Source organism: Thunnus maccoyii, chromosome 7 (assembly GCF_910596095.1).
Source record: "Thunnus maccoyii chromosome 7, fThuMac1.1, whole genome shotgun sequence".
Lineage (NCBI taxonomy): Eukaryota > Metazoa > Chordata > Actinopteri > Scombriformes > Scombridae > Thunnus > Thunnus maccoyii.
Window position 1 is genome coordinate 32,969,497 of NC_056539.1, and position 20,630 is coordinate 32,990,126.

General features: G+C 38.3%; 3 protein-coding genes across 5 annotated transcripts; all 3 read left to right on the plus strand.

The window, feature by feature from the left end:
* Positions 1-1,376: 1,376 nt before the first annotated feature.
* On the plus strand, positions 1,377-4,959 carry LOC121900623 (interferon-induced protein with tetratricopeptide repeats 5-like). Its single transcript, XM_042417052.1, has 2 exons — positions 1,377-1,381; positions 3,630-4,959. Exons 1-2 carry the CDS (start codon positions 1,377-1,379, stop codon positions 4,957-4,959), a joined length of 1,335 nt encoding a protein of 444 aa, XP_042272986.1.
* Positions 4,960-6,905: 1,946 nt separating this feature from the next.
* LOC121900760 (interferon-induced protein with tetratricopeptide repeats 1B-like) lies at positions 6,906-20,489 on the plus strand. Of its 3 annotated transcripts, XR_006097050.1 has the most exons (3): positions 6,906-7,051; positions 10,141-12,294; positions 20,197-20,489. XR_006097050.1 is itself a non-coding variant. In XM_042417292.1 (2 exons), exons 1-2 carry the CDS (start codon positions 7,005-7,007, stop codon positions 11,450-11,452), a joined length of 1,359 nt encoding a protein of 452 aa, XP_042273226.1. In that variant the 5' UTR covers positions 6,906-7,004; the 3' UTR covers positions 11,453-13,498. The 3 variants fall into 3 exon arrangements, 2 of the variants coding, with proteins under 2 accessions (XP_042273226.1, XP_042273227.1); XM_042417292.1 differs by lacking the exon at positions 20,197-20,489 and having other exon boundaries at positions 10,141-13,498; XM_042417293.1 differs by lacking the exon at positions 20,197-20,489 and having other exon boundaries at positions 6,966-7,229; positions 10,141-13,498.
* Positions 14,772-20,489, plus strand: LOC121900761 (interferon-induced protein with tetratricopeptide repeats 5-like). Its single transcript, XM_042417294.1, has 2 exons — positions 14,772-14,935; positions 18,419-20,489. The coding sequence occupies exons 1-2, from the start codon at positions 14,931-14,933 to the stop codon at positions 19,728-19,730; spliced, it is 1,317 nt and encodes a 438-aa protein (XP_042273228.1). The 5' UTR covers positions 14,772-14,930; the 3' UTR covers positions 19,731-20,489.
* Positions 20,490-20,630: the final 141 nt, after the last annotated feature.

Genomic DNA, 20,630 nt, shown 5'->3' on the forward strand with positions numbered 1-20,630 from the left:
ACTCTGAAGGGTGATTTTTGCATGTAAAAACTTCTCCCATAGAACAAAGGAATTGAATATTCATCAATAATTTGGCGTGAAACCCTTTAGAACACACCCAAACTCCTCCCGTTTTATCCTAACTTATAAAAACAACCTCAAAGAGATTCCTCTTTGAGCTGGCCTCCAAGAACTCGAGAAAATTCTTAAGATGTCTCTTTTATTTGTTTTTCAACCAAATATATCTATATATATTTAATCTTTTATAGCAAAAAGTTAAATTGTTTGGTTTTATTAGTAACAAGTCTTGTATTTCCATGTATAGTAATTTTATTTTGAAGTAAACATGTACAGTATTTTATTTTGAAGTAAAAGCCACTGAAGATTTGAGTGTAGTCAAACTAAACTTTATTCGGTACTCAACTCGAGTTATTAAAAGCCAATCAAAGCCTGAATCCTAAACTTGAACTCCTAAAGAAGAAGAAGAAGAAGAAGAAGAAGGACAATACTTGAAACTGACTCTCTACCTGCTCTCTGAGAGCAAGACTGCAAACCAGAAGTGAAGCCGGCTTTAAGACTCTTTCGGATCAGCCTGAAAACCTACGAAGATGCCACAGCCCACAGCTGATCTTTCACTGCAACACATCATGTATCCTCAAGACATTTAGCTATTAATAAATGTCTTCATTTATCCTAAAAGTGTTTGGTTGTTTCTTTGAGCTGCAGTAAACAGAGGTCACTGTTTGGGACAAGAACTTATGATTGTGAGATTGATTCATTGATTACATTGGACAAGGGTTAGTGCTCCCTCCTAGCACTAACAAATCCTAACCAAAAAGGAGGTGGTTCCCCCAACAACAAGGTAATTCATTGATAAAGTATTAATACTCCAAAATACTCGCCCAAATCCACAAACTGAAAGAAAGACAGAATCTCAGGTGAGATTTAAAAACTTTACAGAGCAGCAAATTACCTTCAGGTTTCTACACACTTTTTGTGACATTCTATGATATGTTAATTTTAAATATTAATTGTGGTCTCAGATGCATAGTTAAATAGTCTATCAATAACATAAAGTGTAAAAATCAGAGAAGATAATTATGATACAGTCCAGTTTCAGGCAAATCAGCAAATACATATTCAGTAAAGTAAACATTTAGCAGAGTCAGGTTCTTTATGTGTGTTTGTGTTTGCATGTGCCTATGAAAGAGAAGAGCGTGACAGAGAACAATTACATATACACAATTATTTTAGCCATCCACAAAAAATTTCCCTACCAAAGTTAAATCCAAATCTACACCCTTGGTTTGAATATTCAAATACATGTACATAACATCACAGCAAGCTGCTTCAGACTAATATTCAGAGAACTACCGAGTGAAGGAAACAGCTGGATAATGAGGTGAGTAGCTACTCCTGTATTTCAAAAAATATATGAAATGTCTTATTTTAGAGCATCAGAACACAAAATATTAACATTATGGAACTTGCAAGTTAATGGTGACATTTTTATTGCCAGTCACAGCTGCTGAGTTCTTACTTTCTTTCTTCTTGTTCCATTTCGTCTGTTCTTTCTTTTGCCTTTAATTCGCTTCCTTTTATTATACTTTATGTTTATTGCTTTGTTTCTATCTTCCATATTACCTTTCAATAAGGATCATGGTCAGAATTAAGGATTTTTGGTAAGAATAGCGTTAAGTATCAGAATGAACCATTTAAATCCACCATGTGCATTTAAGTGTAATAATGTTTTAATAAGATCTTCCTTAGTAGCTACAGCTCTGCTTTCAGCCATCTTTCCATCCCTCATTTTGTCCTCATCTCCTCCCTTCATTTCTCTGTTTCATCTTTCCTGTCTTCCTTGCTCTCCTCTTTCCTCCGTTTATTTCCTTCCTCGCTGTCTTTCAGCTCACTTCTCCGTGTCTTAACTTCCTTCACTTTTGCCTTTTCCTTCTGTCCTCTCCCTGCCTTCCTGTCTTTTTTTCCTTCAGATTCTTATTTTCTTTCTCTTATTTTGTTTTTTTCAGTCCAAATCGGGGGAACAAATATAAAGGGGCAGGAAGGTCATAAAACAGCAGTTCCTATTGTTGATGTTCTTGCCATAGGAACAGCAGGAACAGATAAATGACAGGATAAGGATCAGGAACAGTCAGGATAAGGATCAGGAACAGTCAGGATAAGGATCAGGAACACATAGCATCAGGATGGCTAGAATGCAAATGTCTAATGAAACAACTATGACATACTGGCAGGGAATGAATTACTGAGACCGGTAAATTTCTTTCTTCCGTTTCAACCTTACTTTCCTACCTTTACTCTTTCTTTATTTTCTTTGCCCCTGTAGATTCCTTCATATTTTTTCCTTTTCTCTCCACTTAAAGCTATTTCGTCATCCATTCCTCCCCTCATTCACTCCTTCCTTATTTGCTTCCATCCACTCAGCCTTTTCTATCGATGTGTGAGTGTGCTTCAACGGAAACAAATAAAGGAGAGACAATATGAAAATCAGCTTAGTGATTAGTAATGACTGGCAACTTATCCAAATGATATTAACGAATGCTGTAGCTATGGTAATGGAGATGACATTACCAAAGTGGAATAAGTATCAATTAAACATATAAATAATTATATTCACCAAAACCTGACTACAGTGACTAAAAACCTCAGTTTCACTACTTTCTCTCACCAAACTAAATCTTAACAGGGTAATCTCACTTAGGAAACCAACAGTAACACCTGGTGGCCTTTAGCTGGACATGGCAGCTGATCACAGAGGACTCAGCACTTAAAGATACAATGTGTAAGATTTGGCCAGAGTTTTACTTTAAAACAGTTTAAAAAAAAAACAACTAAAATTATCAACGGAATGTGATGAACAGTTTTGACACTATGTCGAATACCTACATGTATTGTGTTGCAGAGATATCTACTGAAGTTAGCATGCTAACCAGCTAGCTCTGGTACGTACTGTTTCATAATACCACTTTGTACCTGAGGGGCGATAGTAAATGGTAAAATGGACTGTACTTGTATAGCGCCTTTCTAGTCTTCTGACCACTCAAAGCACTTTTTACACTACGAATCACATTCACGCGCTGAATGGGTACAGTTACCATGCAAGGTCCCAACCTGCCCATCAGAGGAAGCTAACCCCAGCAATTTGGGGTTAAGTGTCTTGCCCAAGGACACATCGGCATGTGGACTGGAGGAGCCAAGAATCGAACCGCCGATCTTCCGATTAGTGGATGACCCGCTCTACCTCCTGAGCCACAGCCCCCACAGCTATAGTGTGTCACTGTAGCTTCCAGTCTGCTCTCAGTTTAACATGAGAGGAAGAGGAGGTAGCGCTGCCCAGGGCAATCGGCAGAGCAACTGGTGGAGCCAGGCTGAATGCTGCTGAATATTCACTGTAGGTCCATGGCAGATAAAGAATCCAAAGAATAATAAGCAGAAAACTACTTACAGTAGGTCAAAAGTGCACACCACATCCTGGATGGTGCATTGGTGTAAATTATCACAAATCAACCTATTCTGAAATGTTTAGCCTTTCTGACAACATGAGATGAACACTGGTTACTCAAACATATCAAGCTTCAGAGCATATTATATTAACATCTGTCTTAATATTTGTTATTTTTATTTTCCATCAGTGCTGCTCAATGTCAGTCAACGCTGGAGGCCAAACTGAAGGCCCTGCAGTGTCATTTCACCTGGAACATTGAGCCCAACAGCAAACTTTTCCGTATCAAGGACAAGCTGGAGGACATCGGCACTGATGAGGGAAACACCTGGCTGGGTCACATTTACAACCTGCAGGGGTACATTCACTACCAGCTGAGCATTCAGTACCAGCAGAGCTCAACTGAAGACGCCCAGCGTTTCTTCAGCAAGGCCACAGAGGCCTTCCACCGGTCAAGACACACCGTCTCAGATGAAAGTCCCTGGTTGTTAGTTAACTACGGGAACCTGGCTTGGCTGCACCACCACCTGGGAGAGGAAGAAGAGAGTCAGACTTACCTGTCAAAGGTCGACGCCCTGCTGAAAGAATACCCATCTCCATCCCAGGACGAGCTCCATCCGGAGATCTACGCTGAAAAAGCCTGGACCCTGATGAAGTTTGACAAAGACCAATACCTTCTGGCTGCAGATTACTTCCAGAGAGCCATCAGGATGCAGCCAGACATGGTGGAGTGGCACTCCAGTCATGTCATAGCGTTGGTGAAGGCTTATAAGTACAGCAACTCTTTGGAGGATGAAATTTTGGAGAAAATGAAAATGGCCACGGCACAGGATCCAGAGAACTTGTACCTTGCTGCTCACTACCTTGAGCAGCGTGCTATGAAAGGAGAAGGCATTGAAGATGAAGCACATGAGTTAGCCAGAAAGGTTTTGAGAAATCCTGTCAGCAGCTACAGTGGTCTGAAAGAGTTATTATGGATTTACAGAAAATATGTATCTGTTGATGAGGCTATTGATTTGGCAGAAGAGGCTCTGGAAAAACATCCAGGTAAACGTTTCCTGAAGTGGTGTGCTGCACTCTGCTACGAATGGAGGATCCTTTTCAATAGGGACAGTTGTGTAAAGCAAAGCAAGATACAAAGAGCAATCCGTCTTCATAAAGAAGTGATTCCTCTTTACCCTCATCCATCATCATCACTTCTGAAGAAAATAGCCCTCGCAAATATATATGCAAAGTCAAATCACGGTCTGGCTGAAGCTGAGCAGATTTACCAGAAACTGCTGGTAAGCAATCTGGAACCTGCAGAGAAACAGATGCTTTACCACCGCTATGCAAAATACTTAGATTTTCATCAACGAGATTACAACAGGTCAGAAGAATATTACATGAAGGCTGCAAAGATACCATGCAAATCCTTCTTTCGAGAGAACAGCATCAAAGTTCTGATGAGGATTAAAAAAACAAACAGGAGCCGAAGGCCTAGAGAATTAGAGGAGTTCCTGGCCAACCTGGGGGTCTAGAAAATCCTAAATCTAGAAGAAAGTGAAGGTACAACATTACCTAAAAAATCTGTACATATTCATCATTCTGATTTGTGAAAGTTACAGAAATGATTACTTCTTATTATTATCATTCATTCATCATCATTATTATTATTATTATTATTATTATTATTATTATTATTATTATTATTATTATTATTATTATTATTACTCATTATTATTTTTAAATGGAAAGTGAAGCTCAACCCAATTAAAAAAAAAACACGATCCAGCCCAATTTCTGAGCAGACGTGAGTGAAACACCCATCAAAGATCTTTGGGATAGCAGGTCTCACAGGACTGATTACCGACACCAAAAAAAGGCACGAAGTTGAAAGTTTCCAAATTTTAACTTCATACAAATGGGAGCTGAAGTCGTCTGTGAGATCTGTAGTTATTTGCAGAAAAAAACCTGATGTAGTAAATGTGGTGGGACAGGAAGTTCAAAGCCGAGGGATCGAGAGAGAAGTATATTAACCTGGTCAATCAGTGCGTGGAGTGAAATGTGATTAGTAGATTGTCTGTTTCAATAAAAAATTTGCATCTCAATCAGTTTATTCCAATGGAACCGCAGCAATCAGGTCACAGTTAATCCACACATTTTTTCTTTTTTTTTGATGAACTGTTGTGAACTTGTGAATTTGTATCATTGACCAATAAAGTTGCAAAGTGTGAAGAGCTGCTGATTCCAGAAATGTTTTTCCCCAATCAGTACATATATATTAACATCATAGTGAAGTTAATGAAAGACAAAGACTGCTGGAAGGAAGAAGAACATTAAAAGCCTATAAAGTCACTCTGAAAAGATGCTCAGCAGTAATAGAGTTTATGTGATTTGTAGGAAACAAGCTGAATCATTTAAAAGCACTGAGATGGTCTTTTAAAATGTCATTACCATAATCATGTTATGAACTTTAATGGTCAGGTTTTAATCAGATGTTCTTGGACTCATATATAACCATGGTGTTTCTATATAACTGGTGTGTTGATTTTGTCTTTTTCTTAGCACTGTTTTTGAAGTTTATATAAGAACATAATGGACTTTATATGAAATTTGCTTTGCTGTAAGCTTTGTAGTAGCAAAAAATAAAACTGTCTGATGAGAAATGTAAAGATTAATATGATGTATAACCTGAATATAATAGTAAAGTGGAACTGATTATGTGGGTAGAAACTTGTACACTATACTAATACTATTAAGTAAACACTATAAAATCTAATGTATGTTTGTTTTTGTGGTTAATTTACAAGATATTCATGTTCTCTACACAGTTTTGCAGCACTGCACACAAAACACTGATAAACGTCAAACTACAACTTTGGAAAACTGCTGCCAACATTAAAAGATCACAATTTTTCAAGTATGTCTTAAAAACAGTAAGGAGCCCAAAAGAACATTGAAACATTTTTCTTGCTGTGATCATTTCTCCCAGTCTGAGTTAGTCATATCAAGTGGATATTTGCCATATTTACAGTCTTTTTAGCATCAAATTCCCTCTTTGTGTTTCCTCGGACGGTGTTTCCCTGTTGAGCTGCAGGTGGAAGTATAGTAACAAAAAGAGGGACTTTGGTACTAAAACACTGTAACATTGAAAGATATCTACTTGATTTGACTCATTTGGACGCTGAAGCTTCATATTAGCTTCAGATAAACTTTTATATACATTTTTGCACAGAAGGAGGACTGTGGATTTTGTCCTCCATCACTTCCATTGTAAGTGCATTATGAAGGGATCTTCTAATGGTCAGTATGAACAGGAGGAATGATTACAGCAAGAAAAACATGTTTTAATGTTCATTTGGGCTCCTGACTGTTGTTTTAAGACAAGCGTAACATATTGTGAATCTTTTAATTGGGCAGTCAGGCATTAAGTTTCTATTGCTGGGAAACGAAAGTTAAGATTCCTGCGAATGAACCACAGGTGAATTTTCATCTCGATTTTATTCGCGCGAATTTGCTGACCTCAAAAGTCACCAGGGGGAGCTCGAGTTTTTTGTGATATTTTCTTAAAGTTTCAGTCTCCATGTTTTCTCTTGTCTCTCTGTACGTTCATGAAGCGAGTTTCTGCAGGTTTGTAATCCGCTGCAGTCTGTTTGCCGTCTTTCTGCCTCAGTATGAATATTATGCTCACAACACACAGCAAAGCATAAGTTGGACAATAACGACTGACTATATGCCAGCGAACCCAAAAGCTGCTTCAGATAATACTTAGAGAAATACTGAGTTTAGGAAACAGCAGGATAATGAGGTGAGTAGCTGCTTCTGCAGTTCAAAATGTATAAAAATGTCTTATTTTAGAGCATCAAAGCCCAAAATATTAACATTATGGATCTTGCAAGTTGATGACGATGTTTTTATTATCAGTCGGTGCTGCCACGTGGCAGCAGTTCTCTAGGGAACGTGGCAGCAGCTCTTACGAAAGTAAGAGCTTTTACTTTCGTTTTCCTGTTCCATTTCCTCTGTTCCTTCTTTTGCCTTTAGTTGCCTCCCTTTTACTATATTTTATGTTTCTTGCTTTTGGTCTATCTTCCAAATGACCTTTCAACAAGGACCATGGTCAGGATTTTAAAAACATACTGAGGTCATGAGTCACTTTGTGCAACTCCACCAACCCAGACATTTTTGACACGGCAGCAAGTAGGGGAGAACAGGGTAACATGAGCCACTTTTTACATTTGATGATTTTATTGCAAAATAAAAGTGTATTTGTATCAAATAATAGTTACTATATATACGTCAGGTTGTTGTGTACCCATGGAAATTAAACAAGTTATCTAATTATTATTGTTTTAGAACAATGACCCATCAAACTCATCAACTCAATATTCATACTGGTATAAAAATGACACAAAATCACTTTTGAGATAATTTTGAACTTTATTAATGCCATCAATTCAATAAAGGCAAAAAGTCATACTTTTAAGTGAAATCATATGTTTGTGTCCTGTTGGTCCAGGTATCATCGTATAATTCATAATTCATCTGTTATTCAAAACCCAAAAAACAGTTAATCTGTTATTTCTGTTATTTATTTTGTTTCAAAACAAAAAACAAAAAAACGTTTTTGGTGTCAGAATCAAATAACGAAAAACCAATCAAACCCGGCCAGTTTTTAGTTTTTGCTGATTCGTTTTATCATTATTCCTTTTTGGATTGAATATCGAGCAGGTCTGTGGACATTCAGCCAATTAGTTTTTGCGTTTGAAACCAAAAACTGAAGTCACATGGTTTTTTCCTTTTTTCATTTTAAACGAAAAACAAAATCACGTGATCTATTCCTTTTTTGTTTCCCAATGAAAATCCAGAAAACCAAATTCAAAAGACCGTGCAATTTTGGTTTAGAAATCAAGTATTTTTGTCAGTTTTGTACGATAGCGGAAGCAGCTACATTAGCCTACCCATGATCCTCAGCGACCGTTGCTATGGTTTCTACCTTACTTTTTCTACCTCCTGCATCAAATTCAAAACCCTGACAATTGCCTACAAAACAGCAACTGAAACGGCTCCTGCCTACCTGAACTCCCTCATTCAGGTGTTCACTCCCTCCCGCCCATTATGCTCTGCCAATGAAAGGCGCCTGGTACCATCACTACAACAGGGCCCTAAGTCACTAGCTAGACTCTTCTCCTCTGTAGTTCCTCGGTGATGTAACGAGTTACCAAACTCTGTTCAATCTGCAGAGTCCCTCTCAATCTTTAAGAAAAGACGAAAGCCCCAGCTCTTTTGCGAACACCTCTGCACTTGATGGACTGTAGGTAGAGAAAAAACAAGAAAAACAAAACAAAAAAAACCCACAAAAAAAAAAAAAAAACATGCTTCTATGCACTCTAATCATTGACTTGTTGCACTGCCTGTTGGCATCTACATCCTATTGGGCTCAAAGTTAAGCTTTATGGCACTTACTCGTGTTGTTGTCTCCGACAAGATCCCTGCTTGTGTTGTATCAGTCTCATATGTACATTGCTTTGGATAAAAGCATCTGCTAAATGAAAAATGTAAATGTATGTAAATGTACTTTCCTACCTTTACTCTTTTATTTTCTTTCCCTCTGTAGCTCCCTTCATATTTTTTCCTTTCTCTCCTCTTAAACTTATTTTGCCATCCATTCCTCCCTCATTCACTTCTTCCTTATTACCTTCCTGTCCACTCAATGCTCCTTGCTCCATTTCTTCCCTCCCTGCACATGTATCTCAACGTTAAGTTGCAAGCTGATGGATGTTTGACGCTCACCACTGAGTGTCGGTAACGACACAAGACTGGAGACTCTGATGAGTTTTTTTTGTCTTCCTTATTGATGTGGGTGTGGTTCAACACAAACAAATAAATCAGCTTACTGATTAGTAATGACTGGCAACTTATCCAAATATTAACACATACTGCAGCTATGGCTATGGAGATGAATGTAATATCACCAAAGTAGAACTAGTATCAAATAAACATTAAAATAATTTTATCCACCAAAACCTGACTACAGTGGCCTAAAACCTCAGTTTCAGTACTACTATCTCTCACCAAACTAACTCTTAACAGGGTAATCTCACTGAGGAAACCAACAGTGACACCTGGTGGCCTTTAGCTGGACATGGCAGCTGATCACTGATGATTTGGCACTTAATTAGTAACGCTCAATCAATTAAAATACTATACCTATCATTAACTAAACAAAGAAATTGTACCCTTCTGTCATTCTAAGAACAGTAAATAGCAATATAAATCAAACATCTGCTATGTAAAGATAATATATTAATGCACAAGAGAAAAGACAAGGAAAGAGGAATCTACCATGTGGCATAATTACCATATTTACATTGCACCATACTTAGAACATAAGTATACATGGAAGATAAACACTTCAAAGAGCAGAAAACTACTTACAGTATGTCAAAAATGCACACCACCACCTGGATTTATTTGGTCTAATGCTGCCACACTCCACTCATCAAGCCTGATACCTCTCTGTTGCCAATGAGGAGTATTAATCAGTGTGCCAGCAGGTGGTATATTGGTGCAAATGACCATAAATCAACCTATTCTGAACAGCCTAGCCTTTCTGACAACACGAGATAAACACTGGTTACCCAAACATATCAGGCCTCAGAGCATTATATTAACATGCTGATGATATTTTTTAATATTTGATATTTTTTATTCTCTATCAGTGCTGCTCAGAGTCAGTCAACACTGGAGGCCAAACTGAAGGCCCTGGAGTGTCACTTCACGTGGGACATCGACCTCAGCAGGTCCAAACTTTTCCGTCTCAAGGAGAAGCTGGAGGACATTGGCACAGAGGAGGGAAACAGCTGGCTGGGTCACATTTACAACCTGCAGGGGTACATTCACTACCAGCTGGGCTTCACTGAAGACGCCCAGTGTTTCTTCAGCAGGGCCACAGAGGCCTTCCGCCGGTCAAGAAACACCGTCTCAGATGAAGGTCCCTGGTTGGCGGTGAACTACGGGAACCTGGCTTGGCTGCACCACCACCTGGGAGAACAAGCAGAGTGTCAGACTTACCTGTCAAAGGTCGACACCCTGCTGAAAGAATACCCATCTCCATCTCAGGATGAGCTCCATCCAGAGATCTACGCTGAAAAAGCCTGGACCCTGATGAAGTTCGGCAGAGACAAAAAGCCTCTGGTGGCAGATTACTTCCAGAGAGCCATCAGGATGCAGCCAGACATGGTGGAGTGGAACACCAGCTATGTCATAGCATTAGTGAATGCTGTAAAGTACAGCAACACACCAGTGGAGGAAGACATCCTGGAGAAAATTAAAATGGCCAAGGAACAGGATCCAGAGAACTTGTACCTTTCTGTTCACTACCTTGATCAGTGTGGTAAGAAAGGAGAAAGAATTGAAGATGAAGCATGTGAGTTAGCCAGAAAGGTTTTGAGAAATCCTGTCAGCAGCTACAGTGGTATCAAAGTGTTATTTTGGGTTTACAGAAAATATGTATCTGTTGATGAGGCTATTGCTCTTGCAGAGGAAGCTCTGGAAAAACATCCAGATGAACGTTACCTGAGGAGATGTGCTGCACTCTGCTACAGATGGAGGATTGCTTTCGCCAAGTATGGATACGTAACGCAAAGCATGATAGACAGAGGAATCAGTCTCCATAAAGAAGTGATTTCTCTTTATCCTCATTCAGCACTTGTCAAGAAAATTGATCTTGCAAATATATACGCAAAGTTCGGTCACCGCCTGGCTGAAGCTAAGCAGATTTACCAGAAACTGCTAGAAATGGATCTGGAACCTGCAGGGAAACAGATGCTTTACAACAGCTACGCAAAATATTTATACTTCGGTCAAAAAGATAGCCACAGGTCACGAGAATATCACAAGAAGGCAGCAGAGATACCACAACAATCCTACTATCGAGAGAACAGCATCAAACTTCTGGAGAGAGTTGAAGAAAAGGACAGGCAACAAAATATACTAATAGAGGAGTTAATGGTTTTCCTGGGAATTCAGTAATCCTAAATCTAGTAGATTTATTGAAAAAATCTGTACATATTCATCATTCTGATTTTATACACATCAGGAAAACTTGCAGAAAAGATTTGTGGAAGTTACAGAAATGATTACATCTTTAAAGACAACATCCCAGACAGCCTGGACCCTCATCAGTTTGCATACAGAACCAACAGATCCACAGAGGATGCCATCAATTTCAATTTTTGTTTTGATGGTGACTTCAGAAATGTTTTTCCCCAATCAGGTTTGGTCGCAGGAACATATAAGGTGAAAATCAAAATTAACCACCGCACACTGAGATGATTTTACTGTGATTTTATTAGGAGCGAACAGGTGTGATAAATACATCTGAGTCACATGACTATTTATCACTGTCTCCATTTTTTCAAAGTGGGCATTTTACAAAGGGCATGACAATAAAAATACATATTACAAAAAACATGACACGATGACATGAACTACTAGGTCCCCTGGCAGTCACCCTTCCCATTTAGTGATGTAGAGGGACAGCTGTAGGATCTACAATCTATTCTGCCAAGGAAATTTAGCTCATCCTATTCAGTCAGTTGTTTATGGGAGGTAATGAAGTTTAATTATGTAAAATGGTGTAATTCTTGTAACTTTGTACTTTATATTGAAATTAATGAAAAGCAAAGACTGCTGGAAGGAAGACAAAAAATATAACATATAAAGCTGTAAAGCCTATAAATTCACTCTGAAAAGATGCTCAGCAGTAATAGAGTTTATGTGATTTGTAGGAAACAAGCTGAATCATTTAAAAGCACTGAGATAGTCTTTTAAAATGTCATTACCATAATCATGTTATGTACTTTAATGTTCAGGTTTTAATCAGATGTTCTTGGACTCATATATAACCATGGTGTTTCTATATAACTGGTGTGTTGATTTTGTCTTTTTCTTAGCACTGTTTTTGAAGTTTACATTAGATTGGATACAATAGAAGAAAAAACTTTTCTGCTATAGAAATGTCCAAGTTGTCTGGCCTTTATGTATCTGTATTGATTAACAAGAGGTGACTGAATAGGATCTTTGGTAGGTTTGTTAAGTTTCAACACCTGAGTGATCACTGCTGTATTTATATTTGAGGGAAGTTTAGACGTGATAGTTTCATATCTGTCATATTGTTGAACCTATTCTGTTGCAGTCTGTGGCGTTATTATTTTATATGTTTTTAATTGTTGTACTTCTCCTGTCGTGCTGTTTTCAATGTCGTCTGGTTGCACGGACGCATTATGAGACAATAGGCCCCTGGTATGTAAAGATATAATGAAAGAATCTCCAAAGGTGTAACTGTCTCAGAGACATGTTTCTGTTATAAATTCATGTTTATTTGAGTTCATACAGTCATTAAAAATGTAATATAAATAAGATGTTAAAAGGGTATTTAACATCTTATTTAAAAGTGTATTTGTCCAAAATATACCATCTTAAAATAATGCTTGTTTAATTTTTTTAGTGCTCATCATTTAATTTTAGAGTGTAATGAATATTTAAAATTTTGTGTATAATGTATGCTGATGTGCCTTTACATGGACAATGTGAAACATTTTCAGTAATTCTATTCGATTTCATCACATTACTGTTCTGCCAACGTGTTTGGGCCTGTTTATCAATGGACACTAGTCAAAAAAAACTTTAAAAAAGACTGAGAGATGAAACTTTTTATGTCTTTTATTTTCTTGTAGTTTTCACAGAGTCTACTGATGAAAAAGAGACAGATTAAATAAATCTTCAAAAGACATCTGTATGATGCGTGGCCATTATTTCATTGGACCAGTGTAGCTACAAGACGACAACAAAACAAACAACAACATATTTCTGTTTCTGTTTCTGTGACATTTTGCAGGTGACATTTAAACAGCTTGACTGATGTTACTGTATTTTAGTGAACTGTTACTGTAGCTCAGTATGAAGTCCAGCTGTAATACGAAGGAAAAAGTCAACAAAAACAAATATTGGATGAGGGCGTTTCTAGGACTTGAAAAGATCTGAGGTTAAGCCAAGGTCACCCAGAGCTTTATCTTTGTTGGCTGTGTGTAATGATACACCCATCTGCCCAATGAGGCAACAACTACTGTTAATTATTATTCAATAAAATGACATTGGTTTAATGATTTACTTTAATGATTAGGTCAGTAAAGGCTTCAATGGACACAGTGATGTCAATACAGGAAATATTGTGAGACTTTGCATTTAAGCAGCAAAACTGAAAACTAATTATGAACTTGACAAGTCAGAGGAAACTCTGCAGAGGAAACAGAGTTTGGACTTTTAGATACTTAAAAATAAAAAATGTCCCGACAGCTGTGATGGAGCTCAAGATTTATCCTGCCAGCCAGCTTTATTACTGAAAATTTCACTGTATAAACTTCTATCTGTGTATAACAGCTGACCACACAGAACATTCATTACTGATAGATCCTGAACGATCTGGTTGACGTGTTAGGAGGTAAATAAATAATGAATTAAGTTACGCTGCTGTGTTTGTAAATGCACCAGTGAAGGAAGAAGTATTTAGATCCTTTAATTAAGTAAAAGTAGAAATACAATAATGTAAAAATACTCCATTACAAGTAAAAGTCCTGCATGAAAAATGTTAGAGAACATAAGTATTAGCAGCAAAATGTACTTATAGTATTAAAGTAAAAGTACTGGTTTGGTCCCTCTGACTGTTATATACACACACACGCAGTCATTTAGTGCAAAAATGCATTTAACTTAATTTAAGTTGATGTGAAGCTTATATGAGGCTTCAGCACTCTGAGTTAGTCATATCAAGTGGATATCTGACACATTTACAGTCTTTTTAGCATCAAATTCCCTCTTTGTGTTTCCTCGGACAGTGTTTCCCTGTTGAGCTGCAGGTGGAAGTTAGTAACAAAAAGAGGGACTTTGGTACTAAAAAGACTGTAACATTGAAAGATATCTACTTGATTTGACTCAGTTGGACGCTGAAGCTTCATATTAGCTTCAGATAAACTTTTAAATACATTTTTGCACAGAAGGAGGACTGTGGATTTTGTCCCCCATCACTTCCATTGTAAGTGCATTATGAAGGGATCTGCTAATGGTCAGTATGAACAGGAGGAATGATTACAGCAAGAAAAACAGGTTTCACTGTTCATTTGGGCTCCTGACTGTTGTTTTACGACACACTTGAAAAGTTGTGAACTCGTCCTTTGAGTCTTGACTTTCTCTAATCTGGCAGTCAGGCAGTAAGTTTCTATTGCTGGGAAACGAAAGTTAAGATGCCTTTGAATGAACGCGAAGCAGTTCAGTTTCTCTCATAAATCTCCATGTTCCCCTTCGTCTCTCAGTACGTTGATGAAGCATAGTTTCTGCAGGTTTGCAGTTCGCTGCAGCGAACAGCGGTTTGTTCGCATCGACCCGCCTCTTTCGGCAACACTACGACGTGTGCTCAACATCAACGGTAATATTTAGAGAGAACAGCTGGATAATGAGGTGAGTAGCTGCTTCTGCAGTTCAAACAATACATTAAATGTCTTATTTTAGAGCATCAGAGCCTAAAATATTAACATTATGGATCTTACAAGTTAATGACGACGTTTTTATTATCAGTCAGTGCTTCTCCCTTACGTCATTTCTTCTTTTGCTGCATTCCCTCCCTTCTTTATTCTGTACTTTGCTCTAGTTTCATCTAGTTTCTCGTTCTCTTTCTTCTATCTTCCCTTTCAGCCAGCACCACAGTCTGGATTTTAAAATATATGAATAATATGAATAACAATGAGACGCACACTCAAAAAGAAAATCAGTAAAATTATGTTTTCTTTCTATTTTTTAAACAATTATTTATTCCTCTTAATGTACTTCTCCTGATTATTATTATTATTATTATTATTATAACTAATCAGTTGCTTTATGTAAATTTATAACACACTGCCTGGTGGAGAAATGCTAAATCCATTTATTTTGTTTTAAATTATTTTTTCTTCTTTTTTATTTTACTTTATTTTTAGGCTCAAAACAGTCAAAGATGAGAGTAAAAACTATCAGAACCGGCCATTAAAACCCACCATGTGTTATTTAAGTGTAATTTATTTTATTTATTTATTTGGATCCCCATTAGCCACTACCAAGGTATCAACTCATCCTGGGATCCACACCATGGATGTATAAAGAGAACTGGATACAGGGTCGGAGGCAGGGTCCCGTTCATTCCTATGAAAGTTGCTCAATGGGGCATGAAGCCACTTCTTCAGCATGGCTTCCGCATTTGTGGGGCCCATAGAGCAAGCATTAGTGACTTCTGCCAGCCAGCTTCTTCCGGTTTAGCCCTCCAGCTAACTTGAATGGGGATAAAACAATTAAATCATGCAGCTCTTGCAGACTTTCGAAATGTGATCGGACCGAATGGATCAAATTCTAATAGTGAGACGAGTCATTTCGCGGGGGTTGTGACACTCAAAAGAATTTATACACTGATTTACAGACATCTCTTTCACAATGTAAGTCTATGGTAACAAGTCTTTTTGGGCCTAATGGCATCACATGATGTGGTAATTACACGGTTTGGCTGCTATGTCAAATTAGCTTCACAGCCCAATGCTGTTCCTGGGGTCCACACAAGTTAACATTACATCATAATGCAAAACAATAGTGTGATAAAATTCAAGCTAACAGGAACAAAAAAACACGTAAAACAGTAACGCTTTATTTTACAGGTCCTTTAATTTTATACTAATTTCCTGGACTTTTTGGAATAATTTGCAGGTATTTCATTTTTATTTATTTTTTTTAGGATTGTGTAATTTGGTTCAAGTTATAAGAAAAACAGAGAAAAGTGTAGTTTTTTTAGTAAGTACAAACTCATATTTGGGTTCACACATAGATGTTAATTTGCAAAAATTAAAAAGTTAGATTGAACAATTCCTTAAAGGTTCTATATAAAAGAATTGTGAAGCAATGTATATGTATTAATTGTTTTTTATTGCCAATGAGTGAACAGGTTGTAATGCTAACTTAAAAAAATTAGACCTTTCCCGACTTTCTCGGTTGTCTGTAACAGCCTGTTGACAGATTTCTATGACCCCTTTACAATTTGCATTAAAAATGCATTTTTGGTGATCGGATTGCAATCAGATAGTGCTTGACCACATGAAAGTACAGGTGTAAATGCATCCAAGACGCATTGAGGAAGGATTGTGATCTGATCGACCAAACCACCTCTGGTGGTGGTCAGGGTCGCATCATGACCATATTGAACATAAATGTAAATGCAATTACGTTGTCAATCCACATACAACAACTAGGTGGGTGGAAATACATACTCACTTGTGACTGTTCCAAACCAAGGTAGCATCCATAAGCCAGTTAGTGAGCGAAGCTACTAGCAAGAAAGCACTAATAAAGCTATTGATATTCAAGACACTTGCAGATGGAGTCGAGACCAGACCAAGTGTCAGCTTCTTCCGCCGCTTCTTCCGCCACTTCGAAACGCAAGCAAAAGTCCATACAATAGTGTAGCTTCATGGATGGTTACCATCTTTTTTGTTTTTGTTGTTGTTTTTTTGGACCTGCACAAATAAGAGGAGGATGTGACATTCGGTTGTTTGAGCTGGACAGAACAATCTGATCTCAATGTGGACACTGGAGACACATATTAATTATTATTAATACCAGGTGTAAATGTAATCAGGTCAAATCATATCTAGATACAATCTGGATACAACACACATTGTAATGCAAGGTGTAAAGGGGGCCTATGTGAAGGACTCGGGCCAGATTTTCTCTGAAAATCCAAAGGATGTGACATTTTTGCGCGCTCACGAGTGCTTTGCCTCTCTCCCGCTAACGTCAACAAACGACTGGCATGACGACACAACAAAAACGGTGCTATGCAACTAAAAACACCCTGCACATATTAGCTCTCCAGCTAATGAGATGGCTAGCTGCCTACATTAACCACAACACATTTCACAACAAAACACCCCAACAATGACACGTTGCCCACTCACTCCCAAGCACACACACAGCTAAAACAACATTATTTCCTCAACAAAGGAGCAGAAAACAAGCTGCAGAGCAATAGAAGAACATAGCTTACGCTTTTTGTTTTTTCTGTTGGTGTGCAAAGGTCATAATAATCACACTTTTGACAACAAAACTGCAGCACATTGCTCCCTGACCACAGCTCACTGAGCCTGATGGTATTTAGTAAACACGGTTGGTAAAAAAGTTAGTGGTTTGCAGGTCGAGTCAGGTTTGCGTGGTTGAGTAACGCATACTTTTGAAGCTTTGGCAGTGCAGATTGGTTCTCACCGGCCAACCACAGCCCAACCTAGGGGTCAGGCCCCTACAAAGGGTCACCAGATAAAACATCAAATGAGGGAATATCTTTTGGAGAATGGTGTTCAGCCCTCCAGAAGAGTTCCAGAGACAGTAGAATCAATGCCAAGGCTGAGGAACACCATTCTTCAAAAAGATATTCCCTCATTTGGTGTTTTGATGACGGTGGTGGAGAGCACGATCTAACACGTCGGTCCAAAATCTCCCATAGGTGTTCGACTGGGTTGAGATATGGTGACTATGAAGGCCATAGCATATGATTCACATCATTTTCATACTCATCAAACCATTCAGTGACCCCTCGTGTCCTGTGAACTGGGGCATTGTCATCCTGGAGGAGACCACTCCCATCAGGATAGAAATGTTTCATCATAGGATAAAGGTGATCACTCAGAACAACTTTGTATTGATTTGCCGTGACCCTTCCCTCTAAGGGGACAAGTGGACCCAAACCATGCCAGCAAAATGCCGCCCACATATAACAGAGCCACCAGATCCCCTCACTGTTGTGGTCAAGCATTCAGACATGTACCAGTTTTTCCTTTAATTTGTCACCTGTCTGTACATCAAGCTTCAGAGCATATTATATTAACATGCTGACAATGTGTTTTAATATTACTTATTTTTATTCTCCATCAGTGCTGCTCAGAGTCAGTCAACACTGGAGGCCAAACTGAAGGCCCTGGAGTGCCACTTCACCTGGGACATCGACCCCAGCAGGTCCAAACTTTTCCGTCTCAGGGACAAGCTGGAGGACATCGGCACCGAGGAGGGAAACAGCTGGCTGGGTCACATTTACAACCTGCAGGGGTACATTCACTACCAGCTGGGCTTCACTGAAGACACCCGGCGTTTCTTCAGCAGGGCCACAGAGGCCTTCCGCCGGTCAAGAAACACCAGCTCAGATGAAGGTCTATGGTTGGTGGTGAACTATGGGAACCTGGCTTGGCTGCACCACCACCTGGGAGAACACGCAGAGAGTCAGACTTACCTGTCAAAGGTCGACGCCCTGCTGAAAGAATATCCATCTCCATCTCAGGACGAGCTCCATCCGGAGATCTACGCTGAAAAAGCCTGGACCCTGATGAAGTTTGGCAGAGAGAAAAAGCTGCTGGTTGCAGATTACTTCCAGAGAGCCATCAGGATGCAGCCGGACATGGTGGAGTGGAACACCAGCTGTGTCATAGCGTTAATGAATGCTTTAAAGCACTGCGATGAACCACTGGAGGAAGACATCCTGGAGAAACTGAGAATGGCCAAGGAACAGGATCCAGAGAACTTGTACCTTGCTGTTCATGACCTTGAGCAACGTGCTAAGAGAGGAGAAAGAATCAAAGATGAAGCACGTGAGTTAGCCAGAAAGGTTTTGGAAAATCCTGTGAGCAGCTACAGTGGTATGAAAGCGTTATTAAGGGTTTACAAAAGCTATGTATCTGTTGATGAGGCTATTGATTTGGCAGAGGAGGCTCTGGAAAAACATCCAGATGAACGTTACCTGAAGAGATGTGCTGCACTCTGCTACAAATGGAAGATCCTTTTTGCCAGGGACAGTCATGTAAAGCAAAGCATGATAGACAGAGCAGTCATTCTCCTTAAAGAAGTGATTTCTCTTTACCCTCATGGGTCTCTTGTGAAGAAAGTAGATCTTGCAAATATATACGCAAAGTCAAATCACGGCCTGGCTGAATCTGAGCAGATTTACCAGGAACTGCTAGAAATGGATTTGGAACCTGCAGACAAACAGATGCTTTACCACTACTACGCAAAGTACTTAAACTTTGATCTACAAGATTACAACAGGTCGATAGAATATCACATGAAAGCAGCAAAGATACCACAACAATCCTTCTTTAGAGAGAACAGCATCAAAGTCCTGAAGAAGATTAAAGAAAAAAACAGAAGCCGAAAGTGTAGAGAAATAGAGAGGTTACTGGCCAAGCTGGAAGTCTAGAAAATCCTAAATCTAGTAGAAAGTGAAGGTACAACATTTCCTAAAAGATCTGTATGTATTCATCATTCTCATTTTATACACATTAGGAAAACTTGAGGAAAAGATTTGTGGAAGTTACAGAAATGATTACTTCTTCAAATTATTTTAAAATGGAAAGTGAAGCTCAGTCTAATTAAAAAAAAACATGATCCAGCCCATTTTCCTAGCGCACATAAGTGAAACATAAAAAAAATTGCATCTCAATCAGTTTATTGCAATCAGATCACAGTTAATCCACACAAATTTTCAATTTTGTTTTTTTTCAATGAACTGTTGTGAACTTGTGAATTTGTATTATTGACCAATAGAGTTGAGAAGTGTGAGGAGCTGCTGATTCCAGACATGTTTTTCCCCAATCAGTACATATATATTAAGATTATTATAGTGAAGTTGCTACCATAATCATGTTATGAACTTTAATGGTCAGGTTTTAATCAGATGTTCTTGGACTCATATATAACCATGGTGTTTCTATATAACTGGTGTGTTGATTTTGTTTTTCTTAGCACTGTTTTTGAAGTTTATATAAGAACATAATGCACTTTATATGAAATTTGCTTTGCTGTAAGCTTTGTAGTAGTGAAAAATAGAACTGTTTGATGAGAAATGTAAAGATTAATATGATGTATAACCTGCATATAATCACAAAGTGGAACTGATTGTATGGGTAAAAACTTGTACACTGTACTAATACTATTAAATAAACACTATAAAATCTAATGTATGTTTATTTTGGTGGTTAATTTACAAGATATTCATGTTCTCTACACAGTTTTGCAGCACTGCACACAAAACACTGATAGATGTCAAACTACAACTTTGGAAAACTGCTGCCAACATTAAAAGAAGAACAATCAGAAG

Bases quoted from the DNA above. Each gene is read 5' to 3' on its own strand.
- LOC121900760 (XM_042417292.1), top strand. From the start codon at position 7,005: ATGTTTTCTCTTGTCTCTCTGTACGTTCATGAAGCGAGTTTCTGCAG. The intron at 7,052-10,140 runs GTTTGTAATCCG...ATTCTCTATCAG, and splicing joins CATGAAGCGAGTTTCTGCAG to TGCTGCTCAGAGTCAGTCAA.